A 21,768-nucleotide genomic window follows, 5' to 3' on the forward strand; every position below is an offset into this window, starting at 1 on the left:
GCTAGCCTTGGGCTGGGCTTGGGCCACAAAACCCCTGGCATGTGGTTTAAAAGCCTTTGTTATAAAGCGGAAACTAACACACCATTGTAAAGCAATTATACTCCAAAAAAAAGGTTAATAAATAAATAAATAAATAAATAAAAACCCTTGGCCTTTCCCTTCCAGCCCAAGATGCTAATTCATTGGCTCCAGTCCTGGAAGCCCAGCCCCTTCCCAGAGCCAAGAGCTCAGGATTGGCTGGAAGGAACCCAATATTTGCATATGAACCTGTTGCTCCCACCCAGGCTCAGAGAGAGTTAATTTCTGACTTTAAGGGGAGCAAGTAAGTTCCTCGCCAAGGCATCAGGACCCGGGGGGCGAGCAGAGATGCAGGGTATGCATCAGGGGACCTTCCTTGCTTTCCACACTCAGCCTCTTCACCCTTTTTTCTGCATTTTCAGAGATCATTGCTTTAGTGGGGAGTTTCTCTATCCTGATTTTGGAACTGATGAAAACGCAGATTCCCAGGCCTGGCCTCCAATTTGATAAGCAGCCTGGTGTCTGGAGTCTTTTTTTTTTTTTTTTTTACAAGCACCCCTATAGCATTTTGAGGCACTTTGAGGAACACCAACTTTTTTCTTAAGAGCATGGATTTTTCAGGCAGGACTGGATTTCAGCCCTGCCTCAATTACATCCTGACTGGGTGACCAGGGGCAAGTCACTTAATTGCTCTTTGCCTCACTTTTGGCATCTGAAAAATGGTTGTTATGAGGGTTAAAGGGGAAAACGTGGGTAGAGCTCTAGTGTGGAGCTCAGTATTCTTTTATTATGGTTGTTGTTGTTATTGTTATTATTGTTAGATGCCTAAAGCCTCTGGAAGGAGTTAGTGATAAGGGTGGAAACCCTCTCTGGCCAGGAGCTTAGAATGTCAGAGTAGGAAGGCTCACTCGTTAGGTGGGGAAACTGAGCCCAGAGGGGCATTCGGCCACCTGAAACAGAAAGAGCAAGGGCTCTGGGGAGAGGAGTCTCAGGTCTGGACCCAGGCGCCACCAGGCACTGGCTGTGTGGCCTTGGGGGTTATGTCCCCTCTCTTGCAGCCTTGGTGTCCGCATCCGTAGAAAATGTGGCTACTCACCAGCCCTGGCAGAGATTATGGTGGGACACACCCTGTCCGGCAAGGCTCAGAAGGTGCTGAATAGAGGTTTCCTCCCTCCTCCCCGGTGATGCTGACAATCTGAGGCAAGGTGAGGACCAATATCTGCTCCCCCAGAGTCCCCGGCTAGGGCATTCACACCAATTCAAGGATCTCAGCAAGACTCTAAGACTGGCACCCCTATATCCCAGGTTCTGGTAAGGGTGTTCTTCTCAAGGAGAGCTGCTGGGCTGCTGGGTCCAGGGACAGCATCACTTTTTTGGCTGTAAAACGGCTCGGGGGCTGACTCAGCTCTGGGTAAGAGTCAGAGTTCAGGAGGAAGCCTCAGGCAGGCTCCATAGCCTGTTTGTGGGCACAGCTGGGGAACAGATACAGAAGCAGGGGCATTCCTCTGGGCACTGGCCCACTGTGATGGCGACAGGATAGCCTCCAGCTCAGAGCCCTGGATCTCCCTTTGGAAGTAGACTCATGCTTTCACTTCTCCCCAGTTACTACATGCCAGCTTTTAGAAAGAGATTGGTGGTTCATTCAGACTAAAGTGTCCATGACTGATGGGCAGCAACTTTTTGCCTCTTAGTCCACAACAAATCTAAAATAAAGTGAATGAGTGAGTGAGTGAGTGTCAGGGGAGCCATCTGAGGCAGCACCAAGTGTGTAGGATGAGAGGGGTGATAATTTCGGGTCCCTGAAATCAGACCACTTAGGCTGGGTAGCTTAGTAGCTTTAGAGGCAGGAATTCAAGGGAATTATATTGGCCTGTGGCCCTGGGCACCAGTCCTGCTGGGGACTCTCCCACTCTGCCAATAGGGCCCAGCCTGCCTGCCGTCTGAGAGATGGAGGAGATAGACCAGGGAAGGGAGAGGGATGAAGAGATAGGACCCACCCTCCCCCATAGCCATCTCACCAGGACAGGCAGCCTCACGGCAATGGGCGTGTGCCAGCCATCCTGCTGCGTCCGCCTGCCTGCCTGGCACTGGCCCTGCGGGCTCTCCCAGCTGGGTAGGAGCTGCCCATGGCCAGTGGAAGTTGAGCCAGGGAGCTGGTAGCATTGTGGGTGGAACTGAGAGCACCTCTCCCCCCGCTTCCCTCCCCTCCTCCCCACAGCCCAACGAACAGAAGCTAAGGAGGCAGCCACTTGAAGAAATGCATGTTGACATTTTTATTAATCAGAAAGGAGGTGACCAGTCACCTGGAACATTCTCGGAGGGAACATCAGCAAACCGCCCCCAAACAGCCCAGCAGCAATTCCAGAGCTCCCCGCACTCAACGCCACTCCCCTTCCGCCCTCAGCGCCTTCCCTGGGGAACCCCAGCGGCACACCCTTGGCCGCCGAAGAGATCCCTTCTCCTCTTGGCTCAGCCTAAGGGACATCATGGTTATGAGCAGAAAGTGCACAGGCTAGACCAGGGGCTTGCAAACGGGGTTCCCCAGAACCTTCGGGAAGGGGAGGATCCTCGTACACCACCCCCGCCACCTTAAACCAGAGCAGTTCCGTTTTCATCAGTTTCACATGCTGGGTCTCCGTGGTAGCCTCTGATGGCTGAGTGTTCCACAGCTAGAAGAGTTTAAGGGCAGATGGCTCAATCTAAAACTCACCGAGAGCCAGGGAGAAAACCCAGAAGGTAGAGGCCCAGAGGCTGTGGGAGAGGAAGGCCGGCCGGTTCCCTCCTGCCCACGCTTGTCTGGGGCAGGGGCCACCTCTCGCCCTGCACCGGCCACGCCAGCTTGCCTGTGCATGTCCCGGTGACCTCACCTGGGCCCAGGCTATTAAATTCCCGTGGCAGCTCTGCCTTGCCTTCTGTGGGAGGGGACACAGGCCTGCCACGGGGCTTTACTCACAGGTGAAACCCAAGCTACCTGCAGGGTCTCTGAGTTGCTGAGAGAGACTGGGCGAGCCTTCCCTCCCACTGCCGGCAGAACGAAGGGGAATAATGAAAGACTATTAAAGGAAATTAAACCCCACCCTCAAAGATAACCTAATGACCCCCGCCCGCTTCTAACCTCTAGGCCCCCTCTCCTTGCTGCATCTGGAACAGCCAGACCCCATCACATCCAGAGTCCACAACGTAAAGCCTGGGAGGCCTAGGGCGCAGAGGCCAGGTCCCAGGTTTTATCCCCGTGCCTCAGCTCCTCTGCCGTCCTGGCCTCCTCGCCTCCTGCCCAGCCTTCCTCCGTGCGCCCTCCTCGGGCCTCACCTTGGCCTCTCAGCGTTTGTGAGCCGGAAGCAGCCAGCACGCGTAATTAAAGGCTTTCCAAACAGGTAAAAACACCCTGCTGAGGAGGGAGTCAGGTATTAAAGGGGGGTTGTTGCTTTTTCTTTTTAAAACAGTAAAGCAATTATACTCTAATAAAGATGTTAAAAAAAAAAAAAAGAAACAGGCCATCAGATGCTGAGTTTTCCTGCCCTTATTCGCCTACATAAATATGGCTGAGGAGTGCTAGGAGATCACAGCCTGGGGGCCCCCTGAAGGAGAAGATAGCCAGAAAAGGAAAAAGGGGGCCTACATCCCCCTTCTTGGTCTTACAAGAGCCACCGGTGGCCTAGACCCAGGGCTCTCACCCCAGGCCCCAGGCCCTGTAGGCCACGCCAGAGGTGAGGATGTGCGGTGTCCATCCCTGTATCCTGGTACCCACGGTGACCAGCACACTTGCGGGCGCACAGGGGGAAGCGTCCAAGGCTCCCCCAAGAGGATGGAGGCCAGGTGGAGGTTCCTTATCCTGGCGGAATTCCCTGGCAGGTGGGGAGAGAGGATGGCGTGTGGGGAGCAGGCTCAGGGCACCACGTGCCACCACTTGAAGGGAAAGGGCTTCCGGCGCACGTTGGTGCCGCAGTGGATCTCGCCACACAGCTCGTGGTAGGACAAGTAGTCATCGATGAAGGTACAGCAGAGGCCCAGAGGCTCCAAAAGGGACCGCACCTTCTCCTCCAGGCAGCAGCAGCCGTTGATTATGGGCCCGTAGGGTTTGGGGATGCCCAGGTACTTGCCTAAGACCACCATGTTCACCTGTAGAAGAGACAAGGCAAGAAAGAGACCTGGTTAGCTGGGGATGCTCTACACCTGCGGCCCCTTCTGGGTTCTGGCTCTGGCGGACCCATCCCCAGGGCCTATCCCATCTTTGCCAGCATCTCTGGGCCACTAAGGCTGGCACTCGCTCAAGAACTAAGGTCTATGGAAGCAGAAAAGACATAGATCCGTAGTTGGAAGAGAGGATTAATAACAGGCAGGGCTGCCAGTAACATACATGGTAACTTCATATAAATAAAAGTCACCCCTTCCTCCAACACTTTCCTCCACCTATCAGAAAAGTAGATTATAATGACTTTGTTAGAACAAGATTTTACCGTTATCTGCCAAAAACTTGTACAGCAAATGTATCCACCTACAAGGTCCACGGTGTGAATGTCACAGGTGCGGTGCATTTATTTGTGCAGTACACACCAAGCTCAACCGTTCCTGGAAGCCCTGATAATTGTTACCGTTTATTGAGCATCTTCTACGTGCCAGATATCACATCCGTAAACCTCACAGCCTCCCTCCGAGGCCATAGCTTGGACCGGTTAAGTAATATAATTAAGGCCACACAGCCAGAGAACAGGGAGACTGAAATTTGACTCAGGTCTGACTCACGCCAAAACTCGTGCTCTTTCTACTCTGCCGGAGTGTAGCACCGTGGCTGCCTGGGGTGCTAAGGAGTTGGGAAAAGGGGCTGGGAGTCCTTGGGGGCGCCTGGGTTTATCTCCAATGACACTTCTGCTTCCCGGGCTGGGGGACCTGGCAGGGGGCCCTAACACCAGGGAAGGGAAGTCTGCCCAGTGCAGGGTATGGAGGCTTCTTAGAGGTAACTTCTGGCCCAGTGGATGGCCAGAGGAGCTGTCCTTGGTGTTCAGAGGGGACACTCTGACTCACTGGGTCATCTCAGTGTTGGGTGGGCTGCCCTTACACTCTCCACGCCCCAGCCCCTCACCCTCAAGTCTGCCCCGCAGGGCCGTCCACGGCTGGGACCAACATGGAGCTGGAGGGTCCTGTGGGGGTCAGTCACATGGCCTTGGCCCTGACCTGCTTGGTTGCCCACTAATGGGCCAGAACATGGTGGGAGTGGGGGCACACAGAGGGACAAAGGGCAGGGAGAGGAACAGAGAGCGGTATTCAGGACCATTGCCGGCCTGGCTTTGCCTCCTCCTAGACGAGGACTCAGGAGACTGGAGGTCGGTCCATTTGCTCGCTGGAGACCTCAGGCAAGTCAACCACTCTCCTCCAGGGCCTCTTTCCCCTTCTGACCAATGAGGGTTAACTGAGTGTTCCCTAAGGGCTCTCCAGTGAGAACATGCTGGGATCCTCTAGCTGGGCCTGGTCTGAAGCTGGGAGATTCCCACGGAGGGCTGTGTGCTGGGGAGGGGCTCCCAGTAGGGGAGGGCAAGGCCACAGCCCAGGGCTGACCACGGTCATGGGCCTTCCCCCACGCTCAGTCAGAACCAGAGGCAGGTCACCCCTTAGAGCTTCACTGTCTGATACGGTAGCCATCCACCCCATGTGGCTGCTGACGTTAAAATGAAAGTAAAACTTCCGTTCCTCAGTCACACTGGCCACATTTGAAGCCACATGTGGCGGCAGCCACGTCCTAGTGCACAGATGTAGAACATTTCCATCACCCGAGAAAGTTCTGACAGCACTACCCTAGAGCAGTGGTTCTCAACCAGGGCGATCTTGCCTCCAGGGCATTTTGCAACCATCCTACAATGCACAGGACAACCCCCAGAGCAAAAGACTCTTTAGCCCCAAATATCGGTAGAACCAAGGTTGTGAAGCCCTGCCTGCGAGGTCTCTGCAGGGGCCTCACAGCGAGGGGTCAGGAGTGAATGCGACCCTGGCGAGGAAGCCAGACCCTACACACTGGCCTCCAGTCAGGACCCCAGGATTCACTGGCTGGTCCAATGACAGGGATTCGAGTAAAGGCCCCAGGCTGAAGAGGGAGGGTCTCCCATCCTAGGGAACCACCCCTCACTGCTGCCAATGCCCCGACATCCTTTCCCAAGGGGTTACTGGGCGCTATGGGCAGGGCTGTGCCAATAGCATCGCTCAGACCCCTCCCAGGGGCCGCATTGGTGAGATCACATCTGCTCATCTGCTTGTCAGGTGCCTGAGTTAATGACAGCCAGGGTGGCAGCTGCCACCTGCCACCCCTGCCCAACTCAGGATCCCTCTGGGGAGCAGACAGTGGGGTGCCAGCCTGGGGAGCAGAGCAGGCAGCTGAGACCCAGAAGCGAAAGCTTGAAACATTGGAACCAAACCACGCTTCCGTTTTCCATTTTGAGGGGGGGAAAGGCCTTAGTTGTGGGGCTGCCCTGTGCACTGTAGGATGTTTAACAGCATCCGTGGCCTCCACCCACTAGATGCCAGTAGCACCCTCCTCGTGTGGCAATCAAAGTACCCGGGGCGGGGGTGGGGGGAGGAGAAATCACCCTGGTTGGGAACTACCGATGGAGATTTTCTATATCTGCCCCAAAAAGCAAACACTGGCGAGGTCCGCAGGGCCCGTCCCAGCCTCCTTGCCAGTCTGCCCCTGGATAGGGACGGTTTCTCCTCTGGACCCCCAACTGACCGCCCAGCAGGACCCCGCCAGGCACCAAGGATGGAAATGACCCATCCTCCCTCCACGCTCTCACCATGTTGGGGAAGAAGGCTTCTGCTTGGGAGTCCTTCAGGTAAAAGAGCTGGGGGATGTCCACGATGTCCCGCTCAGTCAGGCCCAGTTCCTGCTTCAGCACCTCCCGGTTCCAGTCAATGCATCTCTGAGGGTGGGAGGAGGGGCACAGGTACCCAGGGAGCCAGGAAGTATCCAACGTTTCTGAGCACCTGCTTCGTGTCGGGCCCTGTGCACCCTTTAGCTTGTTTGATCCTCATAACAGCTTTGTGCCATTGCTACCGCAGATGGGGAAACTGAGGCTCAAGTGACCTGCCCAAGGGCACAGAGCTAGGAAGTAGTGGACCTGGGGTTTGGATCCAGGCAGCTTCTGGTTGCAAAAGTGCTTGCCGTCACCACACACTGTCCCAACCAGAGCCGGGCTTATGCTTCTGCCCAGCTCAGCTGTTTAGGAGAAAAGCATCGGGCACCACTGGGGAGAAGCATGGGGCCTCCTCCCGTCTACTGAGTAGGACTCCATGCCAGGCCTACACTAGGCACGTGGCAGGCATTAGCTCTGCCCCTTCCTGGGACCTCCTTCCACCCCATCTCCTCACTAGGTCACCCTGATTCTCACGCACCCCAGCCCTCGCCCCTACAGGGCCCCATTTCCCCACCACATCTCTCCCATCTCCCCAGACTTCTTAGGGAACTCAATTCTACTTCCGCTGAAACCCATCATTTCCCCAGAATGGGGGCAAGATGTCCCCCACTGGACTGGCACGGCTGTGTCTCTTCCATCAGACTGTGGGTTTCCCAAGAGCAGGGGCCCTACCCAACCCACAGGTCTCAGCAGCCCCCAGGAGAGTCAGAGGCCCAGGGCTGAACCCCTCACCCCACCCCGGCAGTTCCTGGGGCTGCTTCACCCTCCACCCCCCTCACCTGTGCATACAGGTTGTCACTCCTGAGAATTCTGTCTTCCAGTATCTCATTAATGCTTCTCTTCACCTGGTAATTTAACCCTGCAAGAGAAAGAAGACTGCAGCCGGCTCAGGGAATACTGCCTGGGGCCACCTCAAGCCTGGGCTTGAAAATCCGGGCCAGGATTTTTCTCCCACCTCAGCGCCAGGGTCTGAAGCAAGGACTGAGAAAGCCAGAGACTGGAAACCCTGATGGGACCAAGCTCTGGCTGCAAGTAAATCCTGGTGATGGATTATAAGCTCCTTGGGAAGGGACGCCTGAGCTCAGAGCCTAATAATAACAGAAGAGCTACCGTTATTGAACACCCCCTATGCTCTGGGCCTCCTGTTATATTTATTATTGATCTCTAAAACAATGCTAGGTCAGGTTAGTTACCACCCTGCATTCAGAGAAGAGGAAATGGAGGCACTGAGAGGTTCAGAACACATCTTTGATCTCATAGCCGGCAAGTGGCAAGACCAGGATCTGAATCCAGGTCTATCTTTGCTGAAGGCTATGCGACATCCCTTCCAATGCTCCATTCCGCAGGTGAGAACACTGCGATCCCCGGTGGGGAAGGGGGAGGTGCTCAAGGGGGCCAACCAGGCCCTTGGAGGGTCTGTCGATTCCCCAAGGAAGGTCCACAGAGGGGCCCCGACCACCCTCCTGGCTTCTCACCCCTCCCTCTCTTGAGCCCCTGGCCCTGCTGCTTCCTGCTTCTTAGCCCTGGGCAAGCCGCTTCCCCTCTCTGAGCCTCAGTCTTCTCCTCCATGAAAAGGGATAAGGAGAAGGGGGTGAACGATCTGATTGGGCAAGAGCATGAAAGTGTATGTACGGACAGGCACGTGGGAAGGCTCATGGCTTCCTGTTCCTTTCTTCCCCTGGGGTGTGGCCAGGAACAACCCAGTGTATGGAGGAGGCCACCCAGGCTTCGATCCCTGGCCCAAGAAAGGGACAGCCCTCATCCTTTGCTCCCATATGAAGGTGTTGGGAAAATCAGTGATGGACTCTGAGCTGAGAGCTGGCAGACAAATGGCCTGTAAGCAGAGCACAGCCACGTCAGGCATCAATGGTGCCCAGGGCTGGCAACGAGAGGGCACGGTCTGGCAGGGTGATGGGCTCACTGGCACTCACCGTCAAACTGGGCCGCCTCCCCGTAGCCCTCCTCCTTCTTCTCTTGGAACAGGTTGAGGCAAGCGATGGGGCTGGCCAGGAGCAGCCGGAAGCCCTGGCACAGAGGATGGGAGAGCAGCTCAGTGGACAGGTTCTCCCCCCATGCAGGAAACCCCAAACTCAGGAGGGGCCTGAGTTCAGAGGCCAGACTGCACATGGCAACCCCCCTCAATCCCTCCCACCAGCCACAAAGGATTGTCTGCACCTCCCCGAATCCTCCAAGCCGGTTCACACCTGCAGGCCTTTGTCCATAACCTTCTCTTTTCCTGGAAGCCCTTCCCTACTTTGTACACCAGGGAACTCAACCACGGGTCACTAGGAGGCCTCCCCTCCCAGGCTGCCTGCTCCCTGCGGGCTGTACCCTCCCTGATCGCCTCTGCAAGGTGCTGAGTGGTTAACAGTGCTGGTCCAGAGCCCACCGTCTTGGTCTGAATTTTACCCTACTAGTTAGTTGCCCTTCTGAGCCTCGTTTTCCTTATTTATAAAATGGAGGAAATGATAATAGTACCCACCTCATGGGGTTGCTAGAGGATTAAATGCATTAAAACACATACATCTCACAGGTGTTCAGTAAATGTTTCCAATTATTACCAGTGTCAGTCCTGGGTCTTGACTGAGAGGTCTGGATCAGAACAAACACCCAGTAAGTGTGAGAATGAGTGTATGAGAAGTGAGCGAACGAGTTCCCTCCTGGGCTCTGACCTCCTCCAGGAAGCCCCCCCTGATTAACACCACCTGGCCCAGAGGGTACCCTAACTCCAAGCTCTCTATGGACTGAGGTGGTGAGCTAGTTTCAGGTGCCTTTGCCCTATCCTGACCCATCAGGATAGGGAGGGGCAGAGGTAGCTCAGGCAGGAGGAGAGGGGATGTACCTTTTGGTCGGAGGTGGGCACGAAGCTCAGGAACTCGTCCACGTGGCCCACCCAGAGCCAGTCAGAGTAGATCTCCACGGGCGCCTGCACCTGCTGGGCCTTCAGGAAGTCGCGCACCACCTTGGCCATTCGCCGCCCGCCAGACCTGGCCAGGGAGGGAAAGAGCAGGGTCACCTCGTGCGTGTTGTGTGCTGGTTCCCTGCAGGCACTTCCTGAGCCCCTCCCTGCTCTGTCAACCCTCTGAATGGGTCTTCTTTGGTCCCTGCTTCCTGGCCCCAGCGCCCAGGTGCTCCCAGGAACTCGCTGTCCATCCTGAGTATCGCCCAAGAGAGTCTGTCCCTCCCTCACCTTAAAGCATCCTCCCCAAGGCCAGAAAGGTCCTGCCACCCCTTCTTGCAGAAGAGAGTCAAATGAGAGCCCTCCATCTGCCAAAGGGAACTGAAGACCCTCATCTCAATTCCTGGGACTCAGAGAGGTTGACTCTTTACCCAAGGCACCAAGCTTTTTGTTCAAAACATGACTGGGAGCTGGCAAGCCACCCCACATCCTGCTTAGCCCAGTGTTACCCAAAGTGTGGGAATTGTTGCCCACCCCCCATGTCCCTCACATTCTTCAGGTTTAACTCAAATGTCACCTCTTTCTCTATGTGGACTTTGGAAATAACAACCACCCCTCAACTCCTTTCCCAGCTTTATTCTTCTCTACAGCATTTGGTACTATCTGGCATACTTGATATCTTGTTTATTGCCTGGCAGCCCACTAGAATGTAAGCTCCAGGAGGGCTGGGATTTTTCTCTAGGTTCACTGCTGTATCCCCAGCACCTCTTATAGAAGAGCTGCTCAAAAATATTTGTGAATGATATTAAGGCTTTTGAACAGCCGTGTAAGAGTCCACAGTCTATATAAAAACAAAACTAGAAGGGAGACCCAACAAGCAGTGACACAAGGCAACACTGATTTGATTCAGGGGGTGGGAATGTGGAAAATATTTTTCTTGTATTTCTGTTTATTTTAATATAATATTTTAATATTTAATATTTTAGTTTCTGTTATTTTAAGTCCCTCCTTGGGACTCTGCAGCCCTCTGCCTGGAGGCAGGGGAATGGACCAGATGACTCCAGCCTTGAGAAGCATCAGACCTGGTCTCTGAGTCACATCAAAGCTGCCACCAGGAGGCAGAATTGTTCCAAGATCGTTTTAAATGTGGGGAGCAGAGCTTGGAGACCCCAAGATAGTAGAGAACAGAGGGGGCATTTGCTGAGCACCTGCTGTGTGCCTGCCTGAGGCTCCTCACACTGGGTGTCTTGTTTAATCCCCATGATAACCCTATTATGTACGTAAAAATGACAGGTCCATGTCATGATCTGAACTCTGCCGGACCAAGCTCTCTGACCTCATCCCCCCACACCCCCTTGTTCCCTCTGCTCCTGACCCACTGGCCTCCTTGCTGTTTCTCTAATGTCTCCAGCACACTCCTGCCTCAGAGCCTTCGCACTAGTTGTTTCCACTCCCTTGCACATCTTCCTCCCAATTAGCCACATCTTTAACTGTCTCATCTCCTTCAGGGAAATGTCAGCCTCTCACCAACGCTTCTTTTACCTAACATACTAGATGATTTACTTATTTATTATGTTTGCTTATTGTCTGTTTCTCTCTGCTAGGATGTATGTAGGTTGTTTTGTTCACTGCTAAGGTCAGAAGCCAAGACAGGAACACAGGACAGCAGCCTGGATGTTAAATTTTAATTTGGGGTCCAAGGAGGAGATCTGAATTCTGACTATTCCCCTAACTTGCTGTGTGGTCCTAGGCAGTAGCTGCCCCTCCCTGAGCCTCAGGGTTCCATCTGTCTACCAAGAGCTTTGTTCCTGGTTCTCAACACAATAGCCAATGGAGTGAGGCCCAGCTCTGCTAGAGACCCCCCACACGTTCCCATCCGGGGTCCTTGCTCTGAGCCTGGGATTTTCCAGAACATTTCTTTTATCCCCAGCACGGGGCCCCGAACCTGGCATATAGGAAGTCTCAATAAATAGTTATTGAATTGATAAATGAATGCATGAATTAGTGCATTCACTTCATTTCTCTAAGCCTCAACTTCCTCATCTGTAAAATGGGGATAATAGTCATCTCAACCTCATAGGGCTGTTGTAAGAATTAATGGAGGTAACCTGGGTAAAGCGCCATGTTCATGGCATGTAGGTGATCAATAACTTTTATCCATTGAGTTCCAACCTACTTCAAGGCACATCCACTGCCAGGGGTCCAGCTAAATAATACCCAAGCATTCGGAAGTTGGTTAATGTGAATCCTTTATCCCCAGTAACGGCTATTATATAGCTAGGACAGGGATTTTTTTATAAGCCCATTTCACCGAGGAGGACACTGAGGGATGACGTATAAAATAATTTGCCCATTTAATAATGTATCTTTGTCACCTGATGTGTCCCTAGTACCTTCATCAGTGCCTGGCACATGGTAGGCATGCAATAAATATTTCTAAATGAATTAATCAAACACCTACTATGTTCCAGGCCCTGTGGTAGGCACTAGTTAGATGATGTACCCCAAATCATGTGGCCAATAAGTGGCAGAGGCAGGACTCGAACCCAAATCCGTTAGATAGCAAAGTCTGTGCTCGTTCCTCCCAGATCCCTCCTGGAAGCACAGAATGACTGCCCAGCGGTCCCAAGGCCCTTCTACCCCCAGAGCTGTGGGCAGGATCCAGCCCCAGAGTAGTTCTGCACATGAGTCAGCAGCAAGGTGAGTGCACTCCTCTTGTCCTGGCCAACCTCAGCCCCTGGTACCCAGCCTGGGCACCCGGCTTCATGCCTGGGGTTGGTGCCAGGAAGCCTCACCTCACATGATCCAGAGCCATGAGGCCACCAAGGTCACCACATGAGCCTGGGTAAACTTCCCAGGACTGCCTGGCTGCTCTGGGCCCAAGACCAGATAGCCAGGGCTTGGGGACGCAAGCTGGGGCACGCCTGGGCTCCATGCCAACCCCACACAAACCGGAAGGCAACCTCCAGGGCCTGGGGTGGGCTTAATCTTTAGGCAGGAAGCAGGGGATCGCACTAGGATCCCTGTGCTACACACCCCATTCTTCGACTGCCCACAGGCTGGGTGGGGACCCACCAGGGAGATTTAGCAGATGCTGTCATCTGTCTGAGCCCTAAACCCTAAATACCTTGTTTCCTCCTAGATGACAGCTGTCCAGGGTAGGACCTGTCAAGTTACCTCTGTCACCCTGGTATCCTGACCTGCAGCCTTGTGGTGACGGCTGCACCCTTTCTAGCTGTTGCCAGGACAACAGCTATTTCGATTTCCTCACTGGAGAGGTCAACGGATCCAACTCCTGCTTCTGCCCTGGATGACACGTGACCTCCCCGCTCTTCTGATGTTTCAAAAGAAGTCAGAAATCTGGCTTTTTATATGAAGGCTCCTGATATATGTATATTTAATGTTGGTGACGAATTATGCTCATAAAATACTAGGCAGGGCGAAAGACCGTGGGCCAATAGTTTGTTTTTTCCTAAGATTCTGTGATCTTTCCTGTGACCTGTGATCCTAGGACTCTATTCCAGGATTCCGTGCAGGAACTTAAGACCACTTTTCAGACTGGAGAATTGTGTTTGCGGTGGAGGCAGGGGGTGTTGGAGAGTGGCTGCTGCCTTGGGTCCCCCGGGCCCTCCCGTGACCTCCACCACCCTCCTGCCCTGGTTTCTCACTTGGGGAAGCTGCTACCAATGAGGATTCGGCCCAGCGGGTACTCCTTGCCCCCCACTGTGACTGGAGGGCTGATGTCCAGGTTGCCGAAGGAGTCGAGGCCAGAAACACCAGCGAACTGCGTTTCCCGGATGACATATCCAAAGTCGGGACCCTAGGGGAAAACCATCGAGAGCTCTAACCATCAGTTAGAAAAGGAAGAGACAGCTCTTGGGGCAGGGGAGCGAGGGGTGCTCCTGGGGGAATCCCACTCCCTGAAAAACAACCACTATTCACTTTTCACACATCCTCCCGGTGCCCTGAGCCTTGTGCTGTTAAAGCCGAAGCCAAAAACAGAACAATAACTAGAAAATCCCTGACTGTTTGGAAAGGAGGCAACATGCTTCTAAAGAACCCACGGGTCAAAGAAGAAATCAAAGGGGAGGTTACACCGTATTTTGAAGTGAAAGGTAAAAACCACACAGCACGTTAAAACTTGAGGGGATGCCGGTAAGGCTGCACTTCTAGGGAATTGCCGCAGCTCTAAACACATATATCAAGAAGAGAAAGGCTTGAAAAATCTTAGCTTCCGTTTCCAGCTAGGAAAAGAACAGCAAATTAAACCTAAAGAAAGTAGAAGGAAGGAAATGATAAAGACAGAGCAGAGAACAGTGGAAAAGGCGCTGGCCAGGTCAAGCCCAGGGCTTGGGGTCAGGCCCTTTGTTGATGCAGACTCACTTTGTTGATGACAGAGCTCACTGTCACCTCCCCAGGGACTCTTCCCTGATCCCTCCAGGCTGGGGTAAATGTCCCTGCTCTGTGTGCCCATGAGTTCCTGGGCCTTCCCCATCATATCCCCCACCAGACCCTGGCATTGTCCTGGAGGTGGGGGACAGGGGCCAGTAAACAGGCAGAGATGTGAGTTCTGGGACCCGGACCCACCTCAAAAGGCAGGTTAGCCTAGCAGTAAAGTTCAGGGGCCGTGGAGGCAGCCCCTCTGGTTTTGGTGCCACTGCTAACTAGCTGTGTGGCCTTGGGTAAGTTGCTTAACCTCTCTGAGCCTCAGTAAAGAGGGAATAATAATATCCACAGCAGTATGGATATCCATACTTATCCATAGGAATCCACGTGGATTCAATGAGCAACTGTGTAAAGCTAGGAGGGAGGGCCTGGAACTCAGGACATGGCTGCTGGAGTGGCTCCTGTCGCCCTCCTGTGTGTAGAAGCAGCATTGTGCCTGGCACACAGTAGGCGTTCGGAAAACATTCGTTACCTGAAGAGAGGACCTGGCTCACAAAAGCAAGAGCCATGAGGGCTCACTAAGGGTGTGTTGCCCTCAAAAGGCAGTTTGGTTTCCCCAGAGCTGACTCCTTTGTTCACTCCCCCTTGGGGGAAAGGAAGGACCCCAAGGAGGACTTTGCTGGCCTGTTCCTCCCAGAACAGGGGTGATTTGCATGAGATTTGCATTTCATTTACATATTCCTCCCAAACCTCCCACTAACTCCCCATTTGCCAGAACCCACCACCTGTGTCCTTTTGTAGCCCCTAAAGGACTAGGACCAGGCAAGAATGACTGGAGAATCCTATAGGAGGAGCCACCCACGGTTTCCCCACTCTGCCCTTTGCCGCATACCAGGATCCTCTTATAAGGGAAATACTTCAGGCCTCTGTCTCGGGGGGAGTCAAAGACCACTGGGAAGGATTTGTGAGGCGCCTCGATGTAGCCAAACTCCATCTCGTCCTGGGAGGGGAGAGAAAAAGACCACAGGGACTGCCTCAGTATAGTATTAAGAATGGGTTAATCCCCGCAGGCCCGGGGCGGGGCAGGGCGGGACAGTGGATCTTCCCCAAGACCTGGCGGGTGCAGGGGCCAGGGAACAGCGGTGGAGTGAGGGCTCTCAGGACTGCAGCCAGAGGAGGACTCTGCCTGGGACCAGAGCACTTGGAGGGAAGCGGGAGACACTGGGGTGACGCAGGCAGAGGCGGGGGGGGGGCGTTCCCCTAGACTGCATGCCCCCCACCCTAAGTCCTGGCACCCAGGCCGGCCTGGCTTCTCTAGGGAAACGGAGGCCAGTAGGAGCCTGCGCAGGCCAGCTTTCCCAAAGCCAGTGTAAAGGACGGGGTTCAGGCCTCCCGGGCTGCCCTCCTCTCCCGGGATCGCTCCCGCACCCACCTGGATCCAGCGGTCATTCCGATTCTCAGTCCAAGGGCAGACGATCAGCTTGCAGTTGGCTTTCAACGCCAGGTCAGATATGTCTTTCAGAAACTTCTCATTTGAGCCGTGGGAGTCTAAGACACTGCAGAACACAGGGAGAGGGGAGCGAAATAATGACTGTTGACTGTGGCCTTGGCCTCAGGGCCGGGGGGCAGGGGATAGATGGGGTGGCCTTGGTGCGGTCTGTGCTAGGCCCCGTGTGGACCCTGGGCACAGGGGTTCAAACCCAGTCTCTGCACTAGAGAGATTCATGGGCTAATGACAGAGACAGATAATGTCCCCAGATCACATCGGTGGCAGGTGCAAGGGGAGGGACAGGCCCGGGGCTGTGGAGCCCGAAGGCAGGGCACCATAAGTCCTGGAGAAGGTGACTGGGGACTGAATCTCACTGGTTAAGGTGGTAGTGAGGGGGCAGGTCGTCCCGTCTCCTCCTGTTTCTCACAACTGGCCTGAACAAAGGAGTCAGGGTGGTGTTAGTGAGCAAACAGAAAGAAAGAGTGCCCTTCTGAACACCTGGGCCCAGCTCAGCAGAGCGAACCTGTTTGGCCACACCCTTCCTGGCCTTTTGAGTCATCTATGGCCCTTTCCAGTGGTCTGACCTCTGAGGCAGAGGCCCGGAGTAGCCTTGCCAATCCAGGCTCACCTGCCCATCAAGGGGCCTGACAAGGATTCTGAGAGATGGCAGAAGGACCAGGGACCCGGGTTGGGCCGGAGCTCACAGAGGAGCTTGGAGTTTGGGTCCCGAGTTCTCTGCAGGCCCACATCTGAGCAAGGCTGGGTCTCCTGCAGCTGCCAGCAATCTGAACGGGGCCTGGCCCCACTGCCTGGAATAAATCCTAGATGTTCTGGGGCTGCTACCTGCAGGACACGGTAGGGCAGGTGTGCTGGACTTGAGTCATTGACCTCAGCCAGGGCCTTAGCTGCTCAGAGCAGGTGGGGCTGACAGGCCCAAGCCAGCCTGCTGCTATCCTGTTCCCAGCTTGTGTCCGTGGGTGCCTGCAATGAATCCGTCCAGTATGAGTGCAGGGCCAAGCCTGGTACGGCATTCTGTTCCTATCTCTACGAGTCCAGAGACGGTGGGAGAGCTGCAGGAGGGGTGAGGCCTCACCTGCACACATACACCTCCAGGGGGCACTGGGTGTTGGGGGTCATGATCCAGGGGGCCATGCGGAAGGTCACGGTGTCTGTGAAGTAGGGCATCTCAGGCAGGGTCTGGGGGGAAAATGAGGACTCAGTGGGCCCTGCAGGGAGCCCCATCAGGCTTCAAGACCCTGCAGCCCCCAGCCTCCCAGTCCTAGAGCCTCCACGCTGGTCCCTGAAGCCCCTCATCCCCTATCATGGCCCCCAGCGCCATACATACCTTGGTGTCCACCAGGCTGACGCTGAGAGAGACCAGCCCCAAGAAATCAGCGTCGGGAAAGGTGAGCCCCTCCACGTAGAAGCTGATCTTCCGTTCCCCCGGATGCCTCTCCACTTCGTAGTACAGCTGCTGGGGCCCCAGCACCTGCTTGTAGTCTGAGAGAGAATTCCCACCTAGGGGGAACCAGAGTCAGCACTGGGGGCCCAGTGCTGGGATGGGGGTGTGGGGCTGCGAGGATGTGAGGACAGGAAACCCAAGGCCAGGAATGTAGAGGCGGAACCACCTTTGTGTTAGATCTACTTGGACTCCTCCAGCTCTGCCATGTTCAAGCTGTGTGACCTCAGCTCAATGACTCAACCTCTCTGAGCCTCAGTTCCTCATCTGTAAAATGGGCTAATATTACATTTCTCATGCGGTCAGCGTAAGCTTTAAACTAGATAAGGAAGTAAAAGCAGCTGGCCCAAAGATGAAAACAACCTAAATGTCCATCAACGGATGAATGGATAAACAAAATGTAGTATGTCCCTATGCTGGCATGTTATTCATCCATAAAAAGGAATGAAGTATTGATACATGCGACAGCACAGATGAACCTTGACATTATACTAAGTGAAAGAAGCCCGACACAAAAGGCCTCATATCGTATCATCCCATTTGTACAAGATGCGCAGAATCGGTACATCCACAGGGACAGAAAACAGATTAGCTGTCGCCTAGGGCTGGGGGTTGGGGGATGGGGAGTGACTGCTAATAAGTACAGGCCTTTATTTGGGAGTGATGAAAATGTCTTAGAGCTAGAAATTTTGTGGTAGTTACCCAACATTGAGAATGTACTCAATGTCACTGAATTGTTCACTTTAAAATGGTTAATTTGGGGACTCCCCTGGTGGTGCAGAGGTTAAGAATCCGCCTGCCAATGCAGGGGACACAGGTTTGGGCCCTGGTCTGGGAAGATCCCACATGCCGTGGAGCAACTAAGCCTGTGCACCACAGCTACTGAGCCCATGCTCTAGAACCTGTGCGCCACAACTACTGAGCCCACGTGCCACAAATACTGAAGCCCACGCGCCTAGAGCCCGTGCTCTGCAACAAGAGAAACCACTGCAGTGAGAAGCCCGCTCACCACAACGAAGAGTAGCCCCCGCTCGCCGCAACTAGAGAAAGCCCGCGCCCCTCAACAAAGACCCAATGCAGCCAAAAATAAATAAATTTATAAAAAAATAAATAAAATAAAATGGTTAATTTTATGTTATGTGAATTTCATCTCAAATTTTTTAAAAAATCGCCTGGCACATAGTAGTTCTGGCCCGTAGCCTTTTCCCTTCCCCTGAGGGTTGTCTGGGAAGCGCCACCCTGGCACGCTCTTACAGCATGAAATGTTGTCAGCTCACTTACGGAGACTTTGCTTATGTTCTGGTATCACAGTAAGTGTTTCCAAGCTGGACTCCTGGGTAACCTTCCACCATTGGAACATTCTGGTCCCTGCCAGGCTCATTTAGCTGGGACAAGTTCTGAGTCAGTTTGAACAGAGGAGGATGAAGAGGAAGAAGGAAGGGGCAGGAGAGGTCTCTTGTGATTTATGAAAATGAGTAAGGGCACCTCAGGGTTAAGGATTAGTGTTTCTGCCAGGCTTTTTTGTTTGTTTGTTTGTTTTTTTAATCCACAGACTTTGATTAATAAACTGTCAGAACAACTGGATTCTGAAGGCAAGCCTGGGCCTCAGCTGTGCTCGTCCCTGCCTCCACCCCATCCAGCCTGGACACTGCTGTTTTACATCAAGAACTCATTCCATGCTAACCGACCAGAGGAAGGATGGGCTCAGGAGAAAGGGCAAGGGTAGCGGAAAGAGGGGCTTTGGTGCCCAAGAGACTGGCTTTGAATGCTTGCTCCATCCCCAACTGGTTGTGGGACCTTAGGGCAGTGAATTCACATGTCTGGGCCTCAGTTTTCCCCTCTGTAAAATGGGTCTAGTTTGGGAACCTCTTTCTTGGGCGATATGTCGTGTCCTGATGGAGTGGCTGTTTGTAAGTGGTAGTGAGAGTCACAAAATGATGATGGAAGGAGGGAGAGAGGTGGATAAGAGAAGAATGGTTTGGGAAGCAGAAGATGGAGCAGGAAGGGAAGAGATCCCTCCAGGCCACTCACCCCTAGCGCAGAAGACTGCCATTCTCCTGGAATCAGAAAACGGCACGTTCAAGACCAGCTTGTGGCTGTCAAAGAGCTCATCAGGGCCATCGCAGCTCAGCACCATTGGGGCCATGTCCTGCAGGTCTGGAGAGAGGGGTGCCCATGAGACGATCTTGCTCCATCCCACACCATCACCCTGGACAACGCCATACACCCCTTCTGTTGCTCACCATCCAGTGATGTCAGCTGGGTGCTGATGAGGTCGATCTCCCTGGACCTGAAACTATCCCGGTCACAGTTCACCAGCAGGATAGCCCCATAGCCCTCAGGGCCCCAGTGCCAGGTTTTCTGTGGCAAAGCAAGAGGCCTTAGGATCAGTGGGACCCAGGGGTCTCTGAGAAGGGGTTCTGGACATGGCTAGAGCTGTCTGCTTTGTTAACTTGGAGACTTTTGTATTCTAGGTTTGCTTAAAGATTTATAGAGGGATTATAGATTTGGGGAATGGAGTTCCAGGTCCCTACACCCAGAGCCACTCCACGCTTGTGCAGTGAACAACTTGAACAACAGCTCCTCCCAGCCATCAGACTGGAAGAGGAAGGGTGATGGCGCCAAACCCAGAAATGGCCTTTGCCAGTCTGCTGAGCTTTGGTCCTGCCAGCAGACTAAGACTGCCTCGCCCTGACCTTGATGGGGCTGGAGAATTCCTGGGAGACTCTCCCCATGCCAGTCCTCTCCTGGGGCCTGTCCCACAGTTTTCTCTGACTTTCACTTGAGATCCTGCAAGTCCTGCAAGATAGTCTGAGCAGAGAGGTGGGGAAGATGGCTGGAACGCTGCCTCTGTGATCAAAGCTCTTCCTGATGTGCTTCTCTTTTTTTCTTTTAATTTATTTGCTTATTTATTTTGGCTGTGCTGGGTCTTAGTTGCGGCACACAGGATCTTTGTTGCAGCATGTGGGATCTTTAGTTGCAGCATACATACTTCTTATTTGCGGCATGCGGACTCTTAGTTGCGGCATGCATGTGGGATCTAGTTCCCCGACCAGGGTTGGAACCCCAGGCCCCCTGCATTGGGAGTGCAGAGTCTTACCCACTGGACCACCAGGGAAGTCCCCTTCCTGACGTGCTTCTACTTCATCCCCACCAGACTCTGCAAGGCAGGGCTTATTTTCCCCATTTCACAGAAGAGGGAAAAGAGGCTCTGGGGTGTGAACCCCAACTCACATAGATGGGATTCAAACTTGGGTCTGGGGGACCTCACAGGACCACTGCTAACTTATGTGGCACTCTTGTTCACCCCTCTGAGTAGATGCTTCTCTGTACCGGGGCCCAAGACATGATTTATATCATAGGCCCCACCCGCCACCTTGCCCAAGCAACCTTGTGCAGTGAACACTCTGCACAGCCATCCGTGGCAGCCCTACCCCATCTTGTCCACAAAGTCTTCTATATGATTCAGGCTTCCTCTGTGGGGTCTTTCCCTGCAAATCATATCTTCTACCCTCCCAGGATGGCTTTCAGATACATCTGGTGGGATAATGCCTTGAGCCCACCCCATCTTCGTCCTCACTCCTCAGGATCTGTCAGTCACTTGACAAGTCACCTACCATGCTTGGGGGTCCAAATACAGCCCAGGAAATAGAAAAGGCCTCAAGAAAAAGAACTAATCCCAGTTCTAAGGTGGCACAAGAGAGACCCAGAGAGGGTAAGCTGTTTTCCAGGAGTCACACAGCATGTTGATCACACAGTGTAGGTTAAGGCCCGTTCATGCTGATTTGGGAGTCCTCAGATGGCTTCCCTATACTGTTGGATACCACAGACCCTAGGAATCCATCACCCTTCTGGAGGAAGAGCCCACTCCACCCCAGGACCACCCCCAGGTTTGCCTGTCAACTCTGCCATCTTGGGGTAACCAGGAGAGTCCCACCTTGTCACCGTGGCTCCTCTTCACCTTGCCCGTGCGGCCCGTGTCGACGTCGAGGGAGATGTCTGCAAAGAGATGTAGAGGGACAACAGGGCTCCCCAGGCCCACCCTCGCACCATAACGTCCAGGTCGGGGCAAGCTTCGGCCCCTCCACAAGCCCTTGGGAACCAGGAAGCCCTGTTCTGGGGACCACACCCAACACCTGAGAGGCCCTTGTGGCAGCCCCGTGTGGTTCTGGGTGTTGGAGGGACCCAAGGCTCTGGCTCTTGAATTTTTGACTCATCTATGTGGGCTGAATTGCTAGCTCTTGGGGGCCCTGACTCTGGAGGTCGGGATCAGGCCTGAGGTTCTAGGTGCTGGTTTTGCAGTTCTCAGGACCAGCTGCCAGGGTCTGGCCCAAGGTAGCATGTGGCTCTCCATGGTTTAGTGATGTCTTGAAGTTCCAGTGAGTGTGATAGGCAGACTCTGGATGAAGGAGGCCTATTGTTGGTCTAGCTGGTGACCCATGGGCAGTGCAGTTTCCAGATTCTTATGGCCCTAAGTATGGCCGGGACTCCACCCCTGAGGCTCTAGAGTGGATGAACCACCTCTGAAGAAGCCAAGCTCCTCGATGGGGCAGGAAGATGTCCATGGGCCTTGCACTTGGGGGCTCCCCTAAGACCCTCAAGCAGTCAGCATGGAGGG

General features: G+C 53.9%; 1 protein-coding gene across 1 annotated transcript in view; it reads right to left on the minus strand.

Annotated features, from left to right (window-relative positions):
* Nucleotides 1-3,879: 3,879 nt before the first annotated feature.
* LOC309957684 (protein-arginine deiminase type-1-like) overlaps nucleotides 3,880-21,768 on the minus strand; it is a gene marked incomplete at its 5' end in the record, with an annotated part of 32,004 nt that continues 14,115 nt past the window's right edge. The window contains 13 exons of the mRNA XM_082833005.1: nucleotides 3,880-4,137; nucleotides 6,798-6,923; nucleotides 7,697-7,776; nucleotides 8,849-8,942; nucleotides 9,760-9,904; nucleotides 13,485-13,636; nucleotides 15,095-15,202; nucleotides 15,635-15,758; nucleotides 16,785-16,888; nucleotides 17,037-17,209; nucleotides 19,182-19,307; nucleotides 19,394-19,511; nucleotides 21,088-21,149. Coding sequence (XP_082689131.1) covers nucleotides 3,904-4,137; nucleotides 6,798-6,923; nucleotides 7,697-7,776; nucleotides 8,849-8,942; nucleotides 9,760-9,904; nucleotides 13,485-13,636; nucleotides 15,095-15,202; nucleotides 15,635-15,758; nucleotides 16,785-16,888; nucleotides 17,037-17,209; nucleotides 19,182-19,307; nucleotides 19,394-19,511; nucleotides 21,088-21,149 — 1,646 coding nt within the window. The 3' untranslated portion in view covers nucleotides 3,880-3,903. The remainder of the gene's footprint in view (nucleotides 4,138-6,797; nucleotides 6,924-7,696; nucleotides 7,777-8,848; nucleotides 8,943-9,759; nucleotides 9,905-13,484; nucleotides 13,637-15,094; nucleotides 15,203-15,634; nucleotides 15,759-16,784; nucleotides 16,889-17,036; nucleotides 17,210-19,181; nucleotides 19,308-19,393; nucleotides 19,512-21,087; nucleotides 21,150-21,768) is intronic.

The sequence above is a fragment of the Leucopleurus acutus genome (assembly GCF_964270905.1).
Source record: "Leucopleurus acutus genome assembly, chromosome: 2".
Taxonomy (NCBI): Eukaryota; Metazoa; Chordata; class Mammalia; order Artiodactyla; family Delphinidae; genus Leucopleurus; species Leucopleurus acutus.